Source organism: Microcaecilia unicolor, chromosome 2, assembly GCF_901765095.1.
Source record: "Microcaecilia unicolor chromosome 2, aMicUni1.1, whole genome shotgun sequence".
NCBI lineage: Eukaryota > Metazoa > Chordata > Amphibia > Gymnophiona > Siphonopidae > Microcaecilia > Microcaecilia unicolor.
Genome location: NC_044032.1, coordinates 12,747,185 through 12,768,271, shown reverse-complemented (window position 1 = coordinate 12,768,271; position 21,087 = coordinate 12,747,185). Strand labels below are relative to the sequence as shown.

The 21,087-nt window shown below is 42.3% G+C and overlaps 1 protein-coding gene across 2 annotated transcripts in view; it reads left to right on the top strand.

Moving 5' to 3' along the window:
* Positions 1-21,087, top strand: part of TLN1 (talin 1) — a 407,659-nt gene that overhangs the window by 350,146 nt on the left and 36,426 nt on the right. For both annotated transcript variants that reach the window (XM_030192770.1, XM_030192769.1), the window contains 8 exons: positions 1,172-1,342; positions 3,820-3,969; positions 4,333-4,434; positions 5,672-5,791; positions 9,665-9,811; positions 10,984-11,150; positions 12,735-12,918; positions 19,653-19,778. In XM_030192770.1, coding sequence (XP_030048630.1) covers positions 1,172-1,342; positions 3,820-3,969; positions 4,333-4,434; positions 5,672-5,791; positions 9,665-9,811; positions 10,984-11,150; positions 12,735-12,918; positions 19,653-19,778 — 1,167 coding nt within the window. The remainder of the gene's footprint in view (positions 1-1,171; positions 1,343-3,819; positions 3,970-4,332; positions 4,435-5,671; positions 5,792-9,664; positions 9,812-10,983; positions 11,151-12,734; positions 12,919-19,652; positions 19,779-21,087) is intronic.

Below are 21,087 nucleotides of genomic sequence, written 5' to 3'. Positions count from 1 at the left end.
TGCATGGGAGACTCCAAGAGTCCTTGGCTGGTTTAGCCATGACATCGGTTCTGACAACGTTCTTTTGTCTGTATGCAAGGTCGAGGCCCATTAAATAATAGGCTTTGCATTGAAAGAGGAAATAAGCTTGAGTCTGCATTTTGAACTCAGGTTATTAATGCTGGATAGTGCCGTGTATTACAGTCCCATATATCTTTGTTATATAGGAACACATATAGTACTTCATTGTGCTTTTTTGGCTTCTACACCACAAAGAGCTGAAGTGGGAATTGAACCCAGTTTGCCAGGATCAAAGCCCACTGCGCTAACCATTAGGATACGCCTTGTCTCCACTACTACTACTACTACTTGACATTTCTAAAGCGCTACTAGGGTTACGCAGCGCTGTACAATTTAACATAGAAGGACAGTCCCTGCTCAAAGGAGCTTACAATCTAAAGGACAAATGTACAGTCAGTCAAATAGGGGCAGTCTAGATTTCCTGAAAGGCCAAGAGGCCGTTTCACAAATTCATCACCTTTTCTGTGAAGAAATATTTTCTTAGGTTACTTCTGAGTCTGTTCCCTTTCACCTTCATCCTATGCCCCCTCATTCCAGAGCGTCTTTTCAATTGAAAGAGACTCGTCTCTTGTGCATTTATACCATGTAGGTATTTAAATATCTCTATCGTATTTCCCCTCTCCTGCCTTTTTTCCAAAGTATACATATTGAGATCTTTAAGTTTTATGACAAAGACCACTGAGCATTTTAGTAGCTGCCCTCTGGACCAACTCAATCCTGTTTATATGTTTTTGAAGGTGCGTCTCCAGGATTGTACACAATATTCTAGAAATATCACCTGCGTCTTATAGAGAGGCTTCATCACTTCCCGTTGCCCATGTTAGAAGATCTGTTTATACCTTATTAGGCGTTACCTGAATACCCTCTCAAGGCTATGCTTTATATTAGTAAGGTGCTCAGTGAGTACAACTTTGCTTGGAAATTGATATATGGCTTTTATTTATCTCAAATTAATAGGTACACAGATTAATTAACAAATGTAATTAAGGTCTGATTAAAGAAATATGTAGAAACGTACAATCTGTGTGTTTCAAGAAAAATGTAATGTTTAATGTAGATTGTATTTCCTTGCACAGTGTATTTAATTTCTCCTTTCTCTCATACCATACAGGTATCTCAAATGGCACAATACTTTGAACCTCTTATTATGGCAGCTATTGGTGCTGCCTCCAAGACAATCAATCACCAGCAACAGATGAATCTTCTGGACCAAACCAAGACTCTGGCAGAGTCTGCACTGCAGATGCTCTACACGGCCAAGGAAGCTGGAGGGAACCCCAAGGTATGAGAGAGATACTCAACGTGTAATTAAACTCTGGAATTCGTTGCCAGAGAATGTGGTAAAGGCGGTTTGCTTAGCAGAGTTTAAAAAAGGTTTGGACGGCTTCCTAAAGGAATGGACTTGGGGAAAATCCACTATTTCTGAGATAAGCAGTATAAAATGTTTAGTACTTTTTTGGGATCTTGCCAGGTACTTGTGACTACTACTATAAATCATTTCTATAGCACTACCAGTCGTGTGACCTGGATTGGCCACTGTTGGAAACAGGATGCTGGGCTTGATGGACCTTTGGTCTTCCCCAGTATGTTAATACTTATGTACTTATGAGGGAGGGAAGATGGCTCGTAAGAGGAATAAATGCCATCCCGAGGTATAACGGAGGTCCTGACTAAGTAGCAGGAGCCATAGGCTACCAGGTAGGAGTAAACAATTTTCCAGGAACTTGATGAGGTCGGAGCTATAGAATGAAATAAAGAAGGTAATTTTATAAGGTGCTGACACATTTTAGACGCTGAAAACATGCAGAGCTATAGGTATTGTATTTTACGTAGATAAGTGGATACCAGTGCGCACAAATGAGCTTTTAGAAAGTACTTACTAGTGTGAAAGTATTCACTTAATTTTCACAGCATGTTCTTTTGCTGTGGGAATAAACGGGGGCAGAATGGGTAGTTCCCTTCTCCACTACTGCCAACTCCAGACTTCGCACCTTCTGTCTCGCTGCACCCTACGCCTGGAATAAACTTCCTGAGCCCCTACGTCTTCCCCCTTCCTTGGCCACCTTTAAATCTAGATTGAAAGCCCACCTCTTTAACATTGCTTTTGACTTGTAACCACTTGTAACCACTCGCCTCCACCTACCCCCCTCTCCTCCTTCCTGTACACATTAATTGATTTGCTCATTTTATTTTTTGTCTATTAGATTGTAAGCTCTTTGAGCAGGGACTGTCTTTCTTCTATGTTTGTGCAGTGCTGCGTACGCCTTGTAGCGCTATAGAAATGCTAAATAGTAGTAGTAGTAGTAGAATGTGGGAAAAGTCTGCACTTAGACTCACAGGATTATAAAATGATTACACATGTAACGACACTAAGAGCACGCTGACAGCGACAACAGAGAAGAGCAGGGTTACAAAATTATTACACGTACACGTATAATATATAAACATTTTTTGATTTGTATGTTTATATTTTCTACGGAGTTATTATAATTGACTCCTGAGGCAGGTGCATTGTGCTCCGAAATGCAGACTGTGTCGAGTCCTATTTTGACTCCCAGTAATTTTAATATAACATAGTATAAACCTTTCCCATATGTAGTGTAACTGCAGAAGTTATGTAACTATCAAAAATACTAGATGGTTATAATACATTAATCAGATCTACAGTGTATTCATTTGTAATGATTTAAAAGTAATTTAAGCCCAAGTCTTAGCTGCACAGCTCACATTAAGAACATAAGAATAGCCATACTGGGCCAGACCAATGTTCCATTTAGCCCACTATCCTGGTTCCAATATTGGCCAATCCAGGTCTCAAGTACCTGGCAGAAACTCAATTAGTAGCAACATTCCAGGCTACCAATTCTGGGGCAAGCAGTGGCTTCCCTATGTCTGTCTGAATAACAGACTATGAGTTTCCTCCAGGAACTTGTCCAAACCTTTTTTAAACCCAGATACACTAACCACCGTTACCACATCCTCTGGCAATGAATTCCAGAGCTTAACTATTCTTTGAGTGAAAAAATATTTTCTCTGATTTATTTAAAAGTATTTCCAAGTAACTTCAAGTGTTCCCTAGTCTTTCTACTTTTACAATGAGTAAACAGTCGGCACTTCTACGCATTCTACATCATTCAGGATTTTGTAGACCTGAATCATATCCCCCCTCGGGTGTCTCTTTTCCAAGATGAAAAGCCCTAACCTCTTTAGCCTTTCCTCATATTGGAGGAGTTCCATCACACCTAATACTTAGCCCATTTTCCAGATCTGAAATGGTGAAGGTCCTTCCTCCCCCACACACTGGTTCCCAATTTGGCCCTCAGGCAAAATGTTTTGCCCAGTACTGAATAGATGGAAGTGGATAGGCATTCCATCTGCCTGGCTTTATCTTTTTGTCATGCTAGCCATATTACGTGAGATAGTATGTGATGCCTGTATATAGTGGAGGAGTGGCCTAGTGGTTAGTGCAGTGGACTTTGATCCTGGGGAACTGAGTTCGATTCCCACTGCAGCTCCTTGTGACTGTGGGCAAGTCACGTAACCCTCCATTGCCCCTGGTACAAAATAAGTACCTGAATATATGTGAACTGCTTTGAATGTAGTTGCAAAAACCTCAGAAAGGCGGTATATCAAGTCCCTTTTCCCTTTCCCTCCATTTGAGTAAGATTGTTTATCTATCTTTATGCAGTCTGTAACGGTGTTATAAGCTTCAGTCTGTTCTATGCATTCCTCCAACTTATTCCCTCATTTATCATGCAGCTGGCAGCTCACACTCAAGAGGCTCTGGATGAATCTGCACAGATGATGAAGGAGGCTGTGGAGGACCTGACAGCCACTCTAAATGAGGCAGCCAGTGCCGCTGGTGTGGTTGGGGGAATGGTAGACTCTATCACTGAAGCCATCAACAAGGTAAGAAGCAGCTAGTAGGCGAGAGATGCAGGAGCCCTCACCTCCGATATCGCCATAGTTTATGTTTATTTGGAAACTTGATATACTGTTCACCCTTAGCAGACCAGAGCGGTTTACAAAACAAATCCCTCAGTGGTCATCAGGCAAAAAAGATAAGGGCTTCAGCTTCTCCTACAGCCACCATGAGAGAGAGAGAGAAGAAGAAGGGTTCCAGCTTCTCATTCATGCAGGGTTTCTCAGAAGGCATCCTGAGAAAGAGGAACAGGAATCAGAAGCATATGAAGTCCAGTCTCTCCATTTAGCAGCTGCAGTGCTAAGACCCTTACCAGTATTCACTAGATGCTCTTTGCTTTTCTTATGCAGCTCGATGAAGGGCCAGTAGGCGAACCAGAGGGAACATTTGTTGATTACCAGACCACTATGGTGAAGACAGCCAAGGCTATTGCTGTGACTGTCCAGGAGATGGTAAGTAGTTTTCAATGGACATTTGTCCTCTTCACATATATGAGACATGGGAAAATTTGATAATGCAAAGGAAAACAGCTGCCCTTAAATTAACATACTAACAAAACCACATTTGACCTGAATTGTAGGAAGACCCAAGATCAGGAAAAGGAAAACTGTTACCAATAAACTAAAGTAATCATAAAGGACATACAGAATAGAGATCACCTAGATTAAATCATACTTACCAGTTGCCATGGATGTTTACCCTCACTTCGAACTCGGGTATACATATAAAGTATCACATAACATGTAAAATGAGTTTATCTTGTTGGGCAGACCAGATGGACCATACAGGTCTTTATCTGCCGTCATTTACTGTGTTACTATGTTACTTGCTGACAGGAGGCACTTTATTATGCAAACGTGCGACCTGAAGAAATTTTTTACTGAGCTGGCTCATAAAATATAAATGTACTATTCTCCCACTTAATCACACATCACTGAGGAAAATGAAATAGAAAATGAACCTTCAAAAACGTTCTTTCTGTTCCTGAGAAAAAGTTTCAAAACCCAAATACAATCATTCAACTGCAAAGAATTATCAGAATAGACCTCCAGCACCTCTGTATGGAGTTTTCAAGGAGTTCATTCTTATTCTGATAATCCACAGGGAGTTGATCCTTCTTTCCTCCTCTTCCTGTCTCATACAAGCTCTTTTTATCTCAAGTACCTAAGAAAGGTATCTTTAGCCCTTGAAAAGTTGATAAAACATAACTTCAGACGCCTTGCCTGATTAACCAAGGACTACAGCATCTGATGTAATGACAAGTGTCCCTTCACTATGCAGATACCTGAGATCCCAATGTTTTATCAATCGCTGCTCATGACCACAAAGCTAGTCTTTCATTTCACTTGTAGTCAAAGCCACCTGATGTGTCCCCTTTTCCAGTGAGTGTTCAAAAGAATACTTGCCCTCTATAAGGGATGCAGTGTCACTGATTGGTAGTGTTAAGTCCCTGCCTCCTCCAACAGTTTAGACTAAGTCTGAGGTCATTTTAATTAGGAGCTTTGTATATGATCTTGTCTTTGTATCTGTACATAGTATTTGTACCAGTAATAGCTCTTGCTGAGCCCTTAGAACATTGCTCAGGAGCCCAGAGATTGCACTATGTATCCTGAGCACTAAACCCCTAAGGGTAGCACTCCTGGAAATTTGATAATCGTTTCCTTTCTTAACTTTAACCTTTCCCTACAGGTCACCAAATCAACCACAAATCCAGATGAACTGGGCACACTAGCCAATCAGCTCACCAATGACTACGGACAGCTGGCACATCAAGCAAAACCGGCTGCCATCACTGCAGAAAATGAAGAGGTGAGACAAAGGAGAAGGCACAGAATAAGTAGGATGTAGTAGGCACATGGGAGCAATTCTGTAACGGGGTGCATGGTAGCCTATTTTATCCTTTACAGAATACCAGCACATCAGCGAAAATACATTCCTATGATTTAAGATCAAGCATTGTAATTATTTCATTAGTTCATTGTAAGCTGCTTTGAGGCTGCTAAACTGCGGCAAAAGGCGGGGTATAAATGACCTAAATAAATAATGCCACCCATAGAGCAGGTGTAAGTTAATGCCATGCCCAGACTTTCATCCAGCTGTTCACCTGTCGGTAAAATATGACACAACTACAACAAATCAAGGGATTGTGGAAAATCCAACGCTACAGCAACACAAAAATAATCCATAGGAGAAAATTATAAGCCCATAAAGAAGTGCATATATGAAAAGGGAGGAAAAAGCCTCAAAGACGCTCTAACCTTTGACAGTTGTAGAGAGCGAAGTGGATCAATGTAATCCTGACTTCATCATAGGTAAAAAAAAAAAAAAAAACCTTCCAATACACCCAATGAAGTGCGTAATACAGTGTTGAATGTGTTCAAAAACATGTACACCTACAAGCCTTGTTTGCCAGGGTGGTTACTCCGATGTTAAATAAATCTTGCCGACTGGACCCTGGTGCAGTTTTCTATGAATCGTTGGCCCAGGGGCAAGTTTACATCACTGTTTGACCCCATTGAAGTGGCATTTAAGTTAAGTGTGGTTTTTTTTGTATATTTTTGAACATTTCAACACTGTATTACACACGTGATTGGGTATATCCAGCAGGATACCCGACGCAACAGTTGGTTTGGGCAGTCGGTGCTGCAGAATCTGTTTGGGGTTTAGAATCCAACTCCAACCCCCCCCCCCCAGGCCCATTTTTGTTCTGTTCCAGGCTGCACTCTCAGTTAGTTATTTATGGTTTCAGGTCAATCTATGTTATGTCCTCGTTGCGAGGCCCAATTGACCAATGTTCACTGTTTTGAGTGAGCCTGGCTGCTAGGGATACCCCACATGTGAGAACAAGCAGCCTGCTTGTCAACGGAGAAAGCGAAGATACATACCTGTAGCAGGTATTCTCCGAGGACAGCAGGCTAATTGTTCTCACAAACCCGCCCACCTCCCCTTTGGAGTTATTGTTTATTATTTGCGTTTTGATTAAACTGAGCGGGAATGCTCACACGATGGGTGGGAAGTCGTTCGTGGTGCGCATGATTCGCGCGCCAGAAGGCTCTGGCAAACTTTTTTGATTTTTTTACTTGCAAAATGCCGGATCCCGGGCCAACGTGGATGCCGACCCACATGTGAGAACAATCAGCCTGCTGTCCTCGGAGAATACCTGCTACAGGTAAGTATCTTCGCTTTCTCCGAGGACAAGCAGGCTTATTTATTCTCACAAGTGGGTGGTTCAGATCCCACTGGTACTACTGAAAAAGCCGTCCCTGACAAGCACTTTGATTTTTTTCCACTTTTTTTTAAGCCGGCCATCTGTAAACCCGGCGATCTCAACATTTGACCTAAATGTTGAGATTTAGCCGGCCCCAACTGTATTATCGAAAGAAAAGATGACCGGCCATCTTTTTCGATAATACGGTTGGCGCCGGCCCTGAAGATGGGCCCCTCTTTGTCTCATTAATCCATGCTTTTGAATATGCTCTGTAATTTTGTTCTTAATAATAGTCTCTATTATTAAGGATCTCCTCTGGAACCTTTTTTAAAAATCGGCGTTACATTGACCACCCTCCCATCTTCCGGTACCAAGCTCGATTTTAAGGATAAACAACATATTACTAACAATAGCTCTGCAAGCTCATTTTTCAGTTCTATCAGTCCAGGAGATTTGCTACTCTTCAGTTTGTAGAACTGTCCCATTACATCCTCCAGGTTTACAGAGAATTCATTAAGTTTCTCCAACTTGTCAGCTTCGAATACCATTTCCGGCACCGGTATCCCACCCAAATCTTCCTCAGTGAAGACCGAAGCAAAGAATTCATTTAATCTCTCCGCTACAGCTTTGTCTTCCCTGATCGCCCCTTTTATTCCTCGGTCATCTAGCAGTCCAACTGATTCTTTTGCCAGCTTCCTGCTTTTAATGTACCTAAAAAAAATTTTTACTATGTGTTTTTGCCTCCAACGCAATCTTTTTTTTGAAGTCCCTCTTAGCCTTCCTTATCAGTGCTTTGCATTTGACTTGACATTCCTTATGCTGTTTCTTATTTTCAGTTGGTTCCGTCTTCCATTTTCTGAAGGATTTTCTTTTAGCTCTAATAGCTTCCTTCACCTCACTTTTTAACCACACCGGCTGTCGTTTGGTCTTCCATCCTCCTTTTTTAATATGCGGTATATATTTGGCCTGGGCTTCCAGAATGGTGTTTTTGAACAGCATCCATGCCTGTTGTAAATTTTTGACCCTTGCAGTCGCTCCTCTAAGTTTTTTTATTCACAGCTCTTCTCATTTTATCATTGTCTCCTTTTTGAAAGTTAAACACTAACATATTTGATTTCCTATGTAAACTTACTTTAAAGCTAATATCAAATCCAATCATATTATGATCACTGTTATCAAGCGGCTCCAGCACCATTACCACCCGCACCAGATCATGCGCTCCACTAAGTACTAGGTCTAGAATTTTTCCTTCTCTCGTCAGCTCCTGTACCAGCTGCTCCATAAAGCTGTCCTTGATTTCATCTTGGTGAGCAAGTTGTTGGACCTGGCTGAGATGCTCCCTCCGGAGCAGGCCGAGTCACTTCACAAGTTAGTTTATCACTTTTTGAGTGTTTCAATCTTGTAGTCCTGCCCTATGTTGGGGACACTGCTTTGCTACATCCCATTGGTCTGGACTGGTTTGATAGGATGCTAAGGAAGGAAAAGTTATGTCTTACCCGATAACTTTCTTTCTTTTAGTCCTATTAGATCAATCCAGAATCCCTCCCTGGTTGATTAATTTTAGTTTGGTTACAAGCTATATTTTTCAGATATTACTGATTCTGCTTTTATGTTTTCCAGACGTATTGTATGTCACACATCTCCTGACTCAGTGAAATGTGTGCATGTCAGTAGAGTAGATGCTATAGTGGCTGGTAAGGTTAGGACCTGATTGGGGTATTTGGTCTCAGAGTTCCAATATTGGCCATCAGGTGGATTTTGAGCACCATTGCTTGGCTATTCGAAATACTGAACATTCTATGCATCACAGTGCCCTTAAGGGGCGAATCACTTGAGAACTATTTTCATTCTCTGTCTCCATCCGCTGGTAGACGGTCAAAACCTATTGGTCTGGACTGGTCTGATAGGACTAAAGGAAAGAAAGTTAGCAGGTAAGATATAACGTTACCATATGCAAATCTTATTAGGCACTTTTGGAAACATAGTAGTAATCAAAACATAGACATGGCATGAACAGCTAATAGAAATTTTTAAGCAATTCTTTCAAAACACCCTTTCTGTGGATATATGAGGACTGAAAATACCATTGAAACTGCTTTGGTATATTTGATATACATTCCAGTACCATGGAATTTGCTTGTTTGCTTAAGCTGTTATGGCATATTTTATTTGTAAGTGGGGCTCAGCCCTCACATTCTGGGTCTAATATTCTAGGTGAGGAGGAAGATATGTAAAACCTCTGCCGAAACCAGAGCACAGGTAATGGTCTGGCTCTGAGCACTGGGCAGTGGCGACTTTTCTGAGACACACCTGATGGGGTCTGATGACCTATTGGTGTGTTGTGGCATACGTATTGGGGAGACACTGGACGCTAAGCTTAAGGACAGGGGTCCTTGGATAGGGGCTGGCAGTTTTTAGTGGAAGACAGAGTTTGAGTTCATTGAATTGCCTTACACTTTTCTGTTTTTCCCCAGATTGGGTCACATATTAAGAACCGTGTTCAGGAGCTGGGCCATGGATGTGCTGCACTGGTGACAAAGGCGGGGGCCTTACAATGCAGCCCCAATGATACCTACACCAAGAAGGAACTGATAGAGTGTGCCCGCAGGGTTTCTGAAAAGGTAATGATTGAGCCTTTGTCCTCTGTCCTGGACAGACAGAATGCAGTAGGCATCGCCTGCATCCGTCCCCAACATGCACTTTCGTACATATTCCAGCATGCTTCAAGGTATCCCCCACCCCCCACCCCTCACACTGACATATATATTAGCAGATTCAGTGTATGAGGGTGTGTCTCAAGAGTATATAGAGTCTGATTTCAGTCTCTCAAATTTACGTTGCCAGTAAATTAGACTGAGATCATACTCCATGTACCCTGAATTAGGAATGAGGTTCATTACAGTCATGGTAAGAGCAAAACCTAAGCCGTTTGGAGAAACTGCTCCCTGAAAGGCAAATTTCTGTACATATCCGAACTTATTTATCCCAGTATGTGTAAAGTTATCCATATACTGACAAACTCCTTCATAGAGTGAGAAACAAACTGCTACATGTCCCAGCATGCCTCGGGAATCCATACACATGCCTCCCATTCCTATACTGACATATATTCCCTTTTACAGGGAGAAACAGACTGGTAGATATCCCAGCATGCCTCAGGATTTCCTACACACGTCAACCATCTCTACACAGAGACATCCACATACCTATCCTAGTTAGCTTGACGGAGTTTAAAAAGGGGTTAGATAGATTCCTAAAGGACAAGTCCATAGACTGCTATTAAATGGACTTGGAAAAATTCCGCATTTTTAGGTATAACTTGTCTGGAATGTTTTTACGTTTGGGGAGCGTGCCAGGTGCCCTTGACCTGGATTGGCCACTGTCGGTGACAGGATGCTGGGCTAGATGGACCTTTGGTCTTTCCCAGTATGGCACTACTTATGTACTTATGTAGTTTGTGTGAAGTTATCCTTATGGTGAAAAACAGATTGGTACATATCCCAGCATGCATCAAGAATCCATACACATACCTCCCATCCCTACACTAAATACTCCCTTATACAATGAGACACAGACTGTCTAATTTAGTATAAGAACGAATCCTGCTGATCTGCTAGCATTATTTTATATATTCTCCATTCTTCTCTCTTTCCCTCACTATAGGTTTTTCCTCTTGCTGTTGGCATCTCCCTCTCCCTCTCTCTCTGTCTTTCCCTCACCATAGGATTTTCCTCTGGCCGTTGGCATCTCTCTCTCTCACTCTCTCTTATATTCTGTTCTTTTATTTCCCCAGGTTTCCCATGTCTTGGCTGCCTTGCAGGCTGGTAACAGGGGTACACAGGCGTGCATTACTGCTGCTAGTGCAGTGTCTGGAATCATCGCAGACCTCGATACCACCATCATGTTTGCCACAGCGGGCACTCTGAACCGGGAGAATGCTGAGACTTTTGCTGATCACAGGTAGCCTACATGGATGTGTCTCTTCCTCCTCAGAGAAGGAACATGGCAACTGTATTTTTTTTTACTAGAAGGGTCCTGTGTTTCTGTTCGGAATGCTGGCTGGAGTGAGGTATAATTCACTGGTCTGAGTATTCAATAGCAGATTTCTTTGCAGTAGAACAATCAGTATAACAGTGTGTTCTGTGTAATTTCTCACATCTCCTCTCCTCTCCTCTCTTTTCCCTGTATTTCATTTAAAGATTTCAATATGTATACTTTAGAAGAAAGGTGGGAGAGGGGAGATATGATAGAGATATTTAAATACCTACTTGACATAAATGCATAGGAGGTGAGTCTTTCAATTGAAGGGAAGTTCTGGAATAAGGGGGCATAGGATGAGGTGAAACAGGACAGACTTGAAAGTAACCTGAGAAAATACTTTTTCATGGAAAGAATGGTGAATTTATTTATGTATTCATAATGCTTGGTATACTGCAAATTATCCATCAACGGCATTTGTGGTTTGCAACAATAAAACAAGGTTAGAGAGAGAGAAGGGAGAAAGAATAGAAAAGGAGAGTGGGTGTGAGGAAGGAGAGGGAGAGCCAGAGAGGCAACAGACAGGAGTAAACTGGGGGCAAGGCAAGGAAGCGTGAGGAGGGAGGGAAGACATTAGGTCTCACAGAAAAGATTGATTTTGAGGGAGGTTTCGGCTCTGAGATGAGGTGGAAGGGGAGTTCCAAACTTTGGGACCTAGATAGCTGAAGGCTGTTTCTTATGAAATTGTGAGGTGACAAGTGGAGGGAGGAGGAAGAGCGAAGAAATGTGTATTGCAAGAATGGAGGGAGTTACCAGGAGTATATGGAATCAGAAGGTTGAAATAAGCAGGTACAGGTGGGAAGCAGCCTTTGAAAACTAGAGCAAGAATCTTGAACTTTATACAGGAAGAAATAGGGAGCCAGTGCTCTCAGAGTTAAACAGGAGTGACATGATCGAAATTTATTTGTTACATTTGTATCCCACATTTTCCCACCTATTGTCAGGCTCAATGTGGCTTACATAGTACCGTAAAGGCGTTCGCCATCTCCAGTAGAGAAATAAATACAAAGTGATGATGTGGTCGAATAAGGTTAATGTGTGATAGACACATTGGGGACTCGTAGAGAGGAAGAGTTATACTGCGGTGCACGATGGAGGAGTTTGACAGCAGTAGACTAGGTAAGCTGTGGGCGTTTGGTAAAGTGGAGAGGGAGACTAGCATAGAGTGAGTTGCAGCAGTTGATGTGGGTGATGATGATACTGACAGAAAAGTAAAGACCAGGTGAGAAGAAAGAAAGGAGTGGACTCTGCGAACACGATAAAAATGAGTGATCCACAATTTGGGGCTTGAATGAGAGCTTATTGGTCACCAGTGGAGATAAAAACTGTATCTTAATTCAAGAAAGCTTGGAACACATACATAGGATCTCAAAGGGACTGAAAAGGAGAGTAGATGGCATGGATAGGCAGACTGGGTAGGCCATATCTGTCTTAAATTTTCTCTGTTTGACATTCTCTCCTTTGTGTTTCCTCCTTCTGCCTCAACTCCCTCGTTAACATTTGTAGGGAGGGGATCCTAAAGACTGCTAAGGCCCTGGTAGAAGACACCAAGGTGCTGGTACAGAATGCCACAGCTAGCCAAGAGAAGCTGGCCCAAGCTGCCCAGTCTTCTGTGGCTACTATTACACGCCTGGCTGAGGTAGTGAAGTTGGGAGCTGCAAGTCTGGGAGCCGAGGACCCTGAAACCCAGGTAAATGCACCTTCTTCACTGTCACCTCTTTTCCTCTATTATAAATCATGTAAGTAGGCCTTTCTCCTTCCTCTCCTCTAACCAGTTTAATGTACTAGCTTTATGGGCCCCTCCTCCTCTTAAGCAATGTATTGCATTCCCATTCTCTTCCTTTTCTGTAATGCACCCCACCCTTCTCTTCCTGCTGTCATCCCTATCTTCTGACGTATATAGTATTTCTTTTGTCTTGTAATTTGTATGATACATCCCCCCTTTCCTCTTCATCCCACTGATCAGTCCAGAATTGTGGGTTATTCCCATCCTACCAGCAGGTAGATATAGAGAGAATGAGAGAGTTCTGCCATGTAGGTACTGTACAGTTGTCTTTAGCCAGTATCTCTATATATCCAGCAGGTGTAACAGCTAAACCATGCAGTTCTGGGACTGACTTTTGCTGTTAGCTCCTGCCTATACAGGTTCAGTTGAGCTGGGGAATTAGGCTGGTAGCTTCAGAGTTATTCAGATGAAACTGAAAGAAGCCAAGAGAGAGGTATGTCTGGCGAAGGCGCAAGCGGTAGAACAAATGGCTAGAAATGTAAGGAGGGGAGACAAAAATTTCTTCAGGTATATTAGTGAAAGGAGAATGACTAAAAAGGGAATTGTGAGACTAAAAGATACAGCGAAACGCTATGTAGATAATGATGAAGAAAAAGCCAATTTGCTAGATACTTTTGTTCTGTTTTCACTGAAGAAAAATCCTGGAGAAGGACCACAAGGGACTGGCAAAAGTACACCTGAGAATGGAGTGGATAGAGCACCGTTCACGGAAGAGAGTGTGTATCAACAACTTGGAGAGCAAAAGGTGGACAAAGCCATGGGACCGGACGGGATCCACCCCAGAATATTGAGGGAGCTCAGAGAGGTTCTGGCGGGTCCTCTTAAAGATTTGTTTAATAAATCCTTGGAGACTGGAGAGGTTCCGAGGGATTGGAGAACGGCAGATGTGGTCCCTCTTCACAAAAGTGGTGATAGGGAAGAAGCTGGAAACTACCGGCCGGTAAGCCTCACTCGGTTATTGGAAAAGTAATGGAAACCATGCTGAAGGAAAGGATAGTGAATTTCCTGGAAGCCAATAAGTTGCAAGATCCGAGACAAACATGGTTTTACCAGAGGGAAATCGTGCCAAACGAATCTCATTGAATTCTTTGATTGGGTAACTGGAGAATTACATCGACATGCTATAGACGTAATCTACTTAGATTTAGCAAAGCTTTGACACGGTTCCCCACAGGAGGCTCTTAAATAAACTGGATGGGCTGAAGATAGGACCCGAAGTGGTGAACTGGATTAGGAACTGGTTGACGGACAGACGACAGAGGGTGGTGGTAAATGGAATTCGCTCGGGAGGAGGGAAAGGTGAGTAGTGGAGTGCCTCAGGGATCGGTGCTGGGGCCGATTCTGTTCAATATATTGTGAGTGACATTGCCATAGGGTTAGAAGGTAAAGTTTGCCTATTTGCGGATGATACTAAGATTTGCAACAGAGTGGACACCCAGGAGGGAGTGGAAAGCATGAAAAAGGATCTGAGGAAGCTAGAAGAAGTGTCTACGTGTTTGGCAATTAAAATTCAATGCGAAGAAATGCAAAGTGATGCACTTAGGGAGTAGAAACCCATGAGAGACTTATGTGTTAGGCGGTGAGAGTCTGATAGGTACTGAGGGGGAGAGGGATCTTGGTGTGATAGCATCCGAGGATCTGAAGGCGACGAAACAGTGTGACAAGGCGGTGGCTGTAGCGAGAAGGTTGCTAGGCTGTATAGAGAGAGGAGTGATCAGCAGAAGAAAGGAAGTGTTGATGCCCCTGTACAAGTCGTTGGTGAAGGCCCCACCTGGAGTATCGTGTTCAGTTTGGAGGCCATACCTTGCGAAGGATGTTAAAAAAAATGGAAGCGGTGCAAAGAAAAGCTACGAGAATGGTACGGGATTTGCGTTCCAAGACGTATGAGGAGAGACTTGCTGACCTGAACATGTATACCCTGGAGGAAAGGAGGAACAGGGGTGATATGATACAGACGTTCAAATATTTGAAAGGTATTAATCCGCAAGCAAATCTTTTCCAGAGATGGGAAGGCGGTAGAACGAGAGGACATGAAATGAGGTTGAAGGGGGGCAGCCTCAGGGAAGGATGTCAGGAAGTATTTTTTCACTGAGAGGGTGGTGGATGCTTGGAATGTCCTCCCGCGGGAGGTGGTGGAGATGAAAACGTAACGGAATTCAAACATGCGTGGGATATGCATAAAGGAATCCTGTGCAGAAGGAATGGATCCTCAGAAACTTAGCCGAAATTGGGTGGCGAGCCGGTGGGGGGAAGAGGGTTTGGTGGTTGGGAGGCGAGGATAGTGGAGGGCAGACTTATACGGTTCTGTGCCAGAGCCGGTGATGGGAGGCGGGACTGGTGGTTGGGAGGGCGGGAAGTACTGCTGCGCAGACTTGTACGGTCCTGTGCCCTGAATAAGGCAGGTACAAATCAAGGTAAGGTTTACACATATGTTTGTCTTGTTGGGCAGACTGGATGGACCGTGCAGGTCTTTTTCTGCCGTCATCTACTATGTTACTATGTTATGTTACTTTTTTGGCCAACACTGCACTCTGAGCGAAAAGATTTCAATATATTATTCCAGGATGACATCATTTACCTCAGCGGTGACTTCTAATGTGAACCCTAGCATCGTGTAGCAATAATTTTGGATTGTTCCTTCCAATGTCCATGACTTTGTACTTGTCCACATAAAATTTCATTCACTATTTGGATGCGGTCATGAAATGCCTAGCCATCTGCCTGAAGGTTACCCCGCTTCCACTTAGAGGGTCTATCCCCCAGCTTAGCTCAGATCCGCCTGTACCTGCTGCTGTGCTCTACCCTAGCACCCTCCTCCCGACCGACTGGGTCACAACTTCTCTGGGCGAGTCTCCCGCTCTCCATTTATCCCCAGTGATTTCTAGGTTACTGGAGCCACACTCCCAGTTGTCCCACAGTTCCCAGAAAGCACTCACAGACCCAACACACAAACCACCAGGATTCTTATCAGTCCAGACAAACAGGGCAAACAAACAATTATGTTTATTCTCAAAAATAGTTGAACAGTGGAACAAATAGTGCAATTGGCAAACAATACAGGTAACTAAATATGGATCATTATAACACTAACTAAACACTTGTATAATTCCTAGAAAGTACCTGGGAGATCAGGACATATATCTGTTCACAAAAACTTCAGCAAAAAGAAAAGAGATCTCTCTTTCTTCCCAGGCTGAAAACTGAAGCAGCAGCCAGCAGCTGCTGGGTAATTTCAAAACTCTGAGCCAATCAGCCTAGAATAGTCAGTTTTCAAATAAAAACAGGTTACATCACTACAGGCACTACCTATTATCTGTGGGCCAACTAAGAGAAAGCAGTCAGTCCTCTGTAAAAGCTTTAAGCATAAACATGGACCATCTTCTGGCCAAACAGGAGAAATACACTTCAGACATATTTAAGACAGGAGAATATCCAACATATTTTACAGACTTAAAACACACTGTTTCTTCACAGATGCCCAGTATTCCAGCCTCCCAAAGTCCTCCTGCAATTTCACACAGTCCACATGTGATTTAACAACATTGAATAACCCTGTGTTGCTATCAGATTTAGTCACCTCACTCCCCAAACTTACCTCAGTGCATCCTGATGGTCTGGTGGCCTTGTGTAAAGATCAGTTGTCATATTTATAGCAGCTTTCAGCTTGGACCACTGCGCTTCCACTTCACCTATGCCTGCCAATGCCATCACCTCCTTCTTCAGGTATGCCCCCATTTTACCAAAATTAGTACATCTGAAATCCAGTACTTTGAGTTTTGTGAGTCCGCACTCTGCTTTTACTCATATATCAAACCATATTGTGTGATGATTACTATTACATAGGTGAGCACCCACATGGACACTGGAAACACTTCCTCCATTTCTGAGTACTAGATCCAGCGTCGACCCTTCCCTCATGGGTTCAGTCACCATTTGTCTGACAAGGCACTTTGACAGGCATCCACGATCTCTCTACCTCGTTCCTATTCTGCCGACATGACGTTCCAGTCCACACCAGGCAAGTTGAAATCTCCCAGGGATAGCAACCTCCGCTTTCATACCAAGCTCTTGGATATCATCTATCAGATCCTTGTACAGCTTCTCCATTTGAGCTGGATGTCTGTAAATATACCCATGTGGATACACGTTCTATCTTCTCTTTCCAGGATGATCTATATAGCTTCTTCTTTCTTCAGGTTCCCTGCATTTCAGCCACTTTGATATTGTTTTTTCGCATACAGCGTTGCCCCTCCACCTCTTCGGCCCTCCCTATCCTTCCTAAAAAGATTATAGCCCTATAGCCTGGTGTGGTCGTATCCCATTCATGGGAATCATTGAACCATGTCTCTGTAATAGCAACAATATCCAAGTTTTCCTCAACATCAGGTCTTGCATATCTTGAACCTTTTGACTTAGACTACGAGCATTTGTACTCACTGCATTCCACGTGCTAAGTGAGTTGGATGGTTTTTCTATATTTACATAACCTTTCCATCTGCCATCATTTTTTTTCTGGGGTGACTTCTGAATTCCCTTATTTCCTTTTGTCACCCCCACCCTCTAGTTAAATGTCTAGAAACATACCCTCTGAATTTGTCCCCAAGGATCATTTTTCCCCTTCTCAGAAAGATGTAGCCCATCATTACAGTACAGCCTGTTATTTTTCCACTTACTAGCCCATCCTCTATGTATCTAAAACCTTCTTCTTTATGCCAGAGATTCGAGCCACTTATTGAATTCTCTGTTTACGTAGTCTTTCCTCTCCCTTTCTACATTGAGGAATTACTTCAGAAAGGCTTCAGTCTGAACCGAAGACTTTAGTCCCTCCCCTTGGCTTCCCTTGGCTCAACCCTTGGCTCAACAAGCCACGCTTGTCTATATTTATTATTTGTTGCATTTGTATCCTACATTTTCCCACCTCTTTGCAGGCTCAACGTGGCTTACAATACACCATGAATAGTGGAAATGAGAAGAGAATAGGCAATTGGTATTACAGAAGGATTTTGGGTTATGTGATAATGATAAAGCATAATAGTGAAATAACAAGAAAACGTTTTAAGATAATTCTGGGTACATGTGGGGGATTTCACATGTGATGATCTTAGTGATATGTCTTGTTGAAGAAATGAGTCTTTAGTAGTTTGCGGAAGCTGGTTAGTTCGTAGATCGTTTCTGTGTCATCCAAATTGGACAAGAACCCTGACTTTGGACTTTTGGCATGTTTTGAGCTTGGTCAAATCTAGCCTCACAGAAGGCTGGATGTCACAATGTTGGAAGGATTTAGACACTCAAATCCCAGAAAATTATCTCCAAGTTTCCAATACATTTATTTCTAAATTTTTTGAAAAAGTTGACTACTCTAATTCCAGTCCTTCACACAAAAAAACACACTCACTCCATCCATGCCAATTTGGCTTCTGCAAAACATCACAGTACGAAGACATACCTAGTTTTCCTTGGTTAGTGATTTTATGCCACTTTTGGATACAGACAGATTTGCATTTGTCATATCATTAGATTTAACTGCTGTATTTTATTTGGTTGATCACCACATCTTACTTGCTCAGTTGGAAGATTATGGAAGAGTTTGGTACCATTTTTGAATTGGTTCACCTCATTCCTGCCTGGGAGAACATTTAAACTACTAAGAAATTCTTTTTCTTCTTCATGTATCCTCCCAAATGGAGTATCACAAGGCTCAGTTCTGGCACCAGTGCTATGTAACTTATAGCCCATTAGCTGCCTTTATCCAATCACTTTGAGTTAGTCCTTATTTTTAGGTGACCGTATCCAACAAACTTTACATTGACCCCACTTCAGTTGATCTGTTTTCACTTCTGTTTATCACATTGCACACTAGCTGGACACTAATCATCTCAAATGAAATCCACAAGAAAGGTCAATTAATGTAGATCACAGGCCAAGACCTATACCTGCTCTTACTCCATTTGTAGTAGGACTGACGATTGTCTTGAGCACTTCCCTTCCAGTCCTGGGAGTAATTATTGATTCTGGTTTCTCTTTTGAAGCTTTGCTATAGTAAGAGCTTGTTTTTATTCTCTTGATAGATCAGATCCATTAAGTTATTACTTGTCAGGAGACAGTACTATGGTGTTCTCCATATCTCAGTTATTTTAATGCTCTTATAATAGTGTTCAGAAACTTGTGTTACACAGACATCAAATTGTAGAAAATACTGCAGTGCAACTATTGCGTCTTGCTAAACAGAATGACCTGGGCAGTGTATCAGTGGTTGGCAGCAACCTATAGAGTTAAATTTAAGCTTCTATTGATATTTAAAGCTATATATACTGAGCTTTCGAGGACCAGAGTCAACTGATGCTTCAATAATTTGGTTGATCTGAAAGTGACACCTGTCATTTTCTCTGTGAAGTCTGAATCTACTCATAATTCTGCAATTTATATTTGACCCCAAGATTCTTAAGAGTTGAGGGTTCCTTTAAGAGTATATTTTTTTCCCCAGGTGTGGTATGGGGGAAGGGGGGGGGGTGTGAAGTGCTGCTAACAGCAGGGTCTCTTCTTCCAGCCTTCTTTTCTCTATTCCTGTCTAGTTCTTCTGTATTTTAGTTGTTCTCTGTCAATTACCGTGATGTGTAATGTAACATTAATATTCATAGGTTGTTTTGATCAATGCCGTGAAGGATGTAGCAAAGGCTCTTGGTGACCTAATCAGTGCTACAAAGGCTGCAGCTGGCAAGTCTGGTGATGACCCTGTGGTGTATCAGCTCAAGAACTCTGCCAAGGTAAGAGGAGGCCAGTGGGAGAACGTTAGGGCACGTCATAGAAGAGGCAGTTCTGGAAGTGGGTGCCCTGATGACTAAGTGGTGAGAGCCTATTCTGCGGTAACCTGGCAGAGGCACCTAACCTGTACGTCTACACTTACATCAGCCATAGACTTAGAGTAACTGCACGGCAGCAAGGGTGCGCATAACTTCCAGTACTTTGAGTAAAAGTGTCGGTATTCTGTAAATTAAAACATGCACAAGGCACATAAATGCAAATGCCCAGTTAGAGTATTTGGGGGATAATGGGCTAATTCCAACACCAGATACACTGCTACTATGCTAGATAATCTAATTACACCTATAGCAGAGATTTTGTTGCAAATGAGGGAAAAGTCTCAACTACTACGGCTATTTTCACACATATGGTGTTCATTGTATAGCTCGTAGAAAAAAGTCATCACTGACTCAAAAAACCCTCAATTTTGTATTTTCTTTTTTGTTTCAATTTTAATTGACAACATATAAGCGTCTATTTAAGACTAAAAAAAACTGTTAAACGTATCAAAAAGCATGGAACTAATTCACTTATCTTGCCCAGTATTGCCGAGTGTTATTTTCAATGCTGTGCCAATTTATCTTGATGAGGCGCTAGATCCAATTAAGCTGGGTAATGCACTGGTTCCCAGCTTAAATTGGATCTAGCGCCTCATCAGAATAAATTGGCACAGCATTGAAAATAACATTCGGCAATACTGGGCAAGATAAGTGAATTAGTTCCATGCTTTTTGATACGTTTAACAGTTTTTTAGTCTTAAATAGACGCTTATATGTTGTAATTAAAATTGAAACAAAAAAAGAAATACAAAAATTGAGGGTTTTTGAGTCAGTGATGACTTTTTCTACGAGCTATACAATGAACACCTATGTGTGAAAATAGCCGTAGTAGTTGAGACTTTTCCCTCATTTGCAACAAATCTCTGCTATAGGTGTAATTGGATATGGGCTAATGCCACAAACCTCTCCTATTCTAACTCCTTCCTCTGAATAGACAGCAGGGCCCTAGAAAACCAATTTTTGGGAAAACAAATGAAACTGAATCTCTCGCCTCAGTTACCATAGATACAGGCATGCACAATACAATACATTAGAACGTACAGCAAAATCACCCACTCCCTCAACCCTGACCCAAAGCAGATTACCAAAAATATAACTGGAACAGATTCCAGCAAGTACACATTTTCCAATAAACAAAGTGGATTTAGGACTGATGGGAGAAAATAGTTAGGACCAATGAAACCCAACAGTGCCCAAAAGATGATGTTTATAC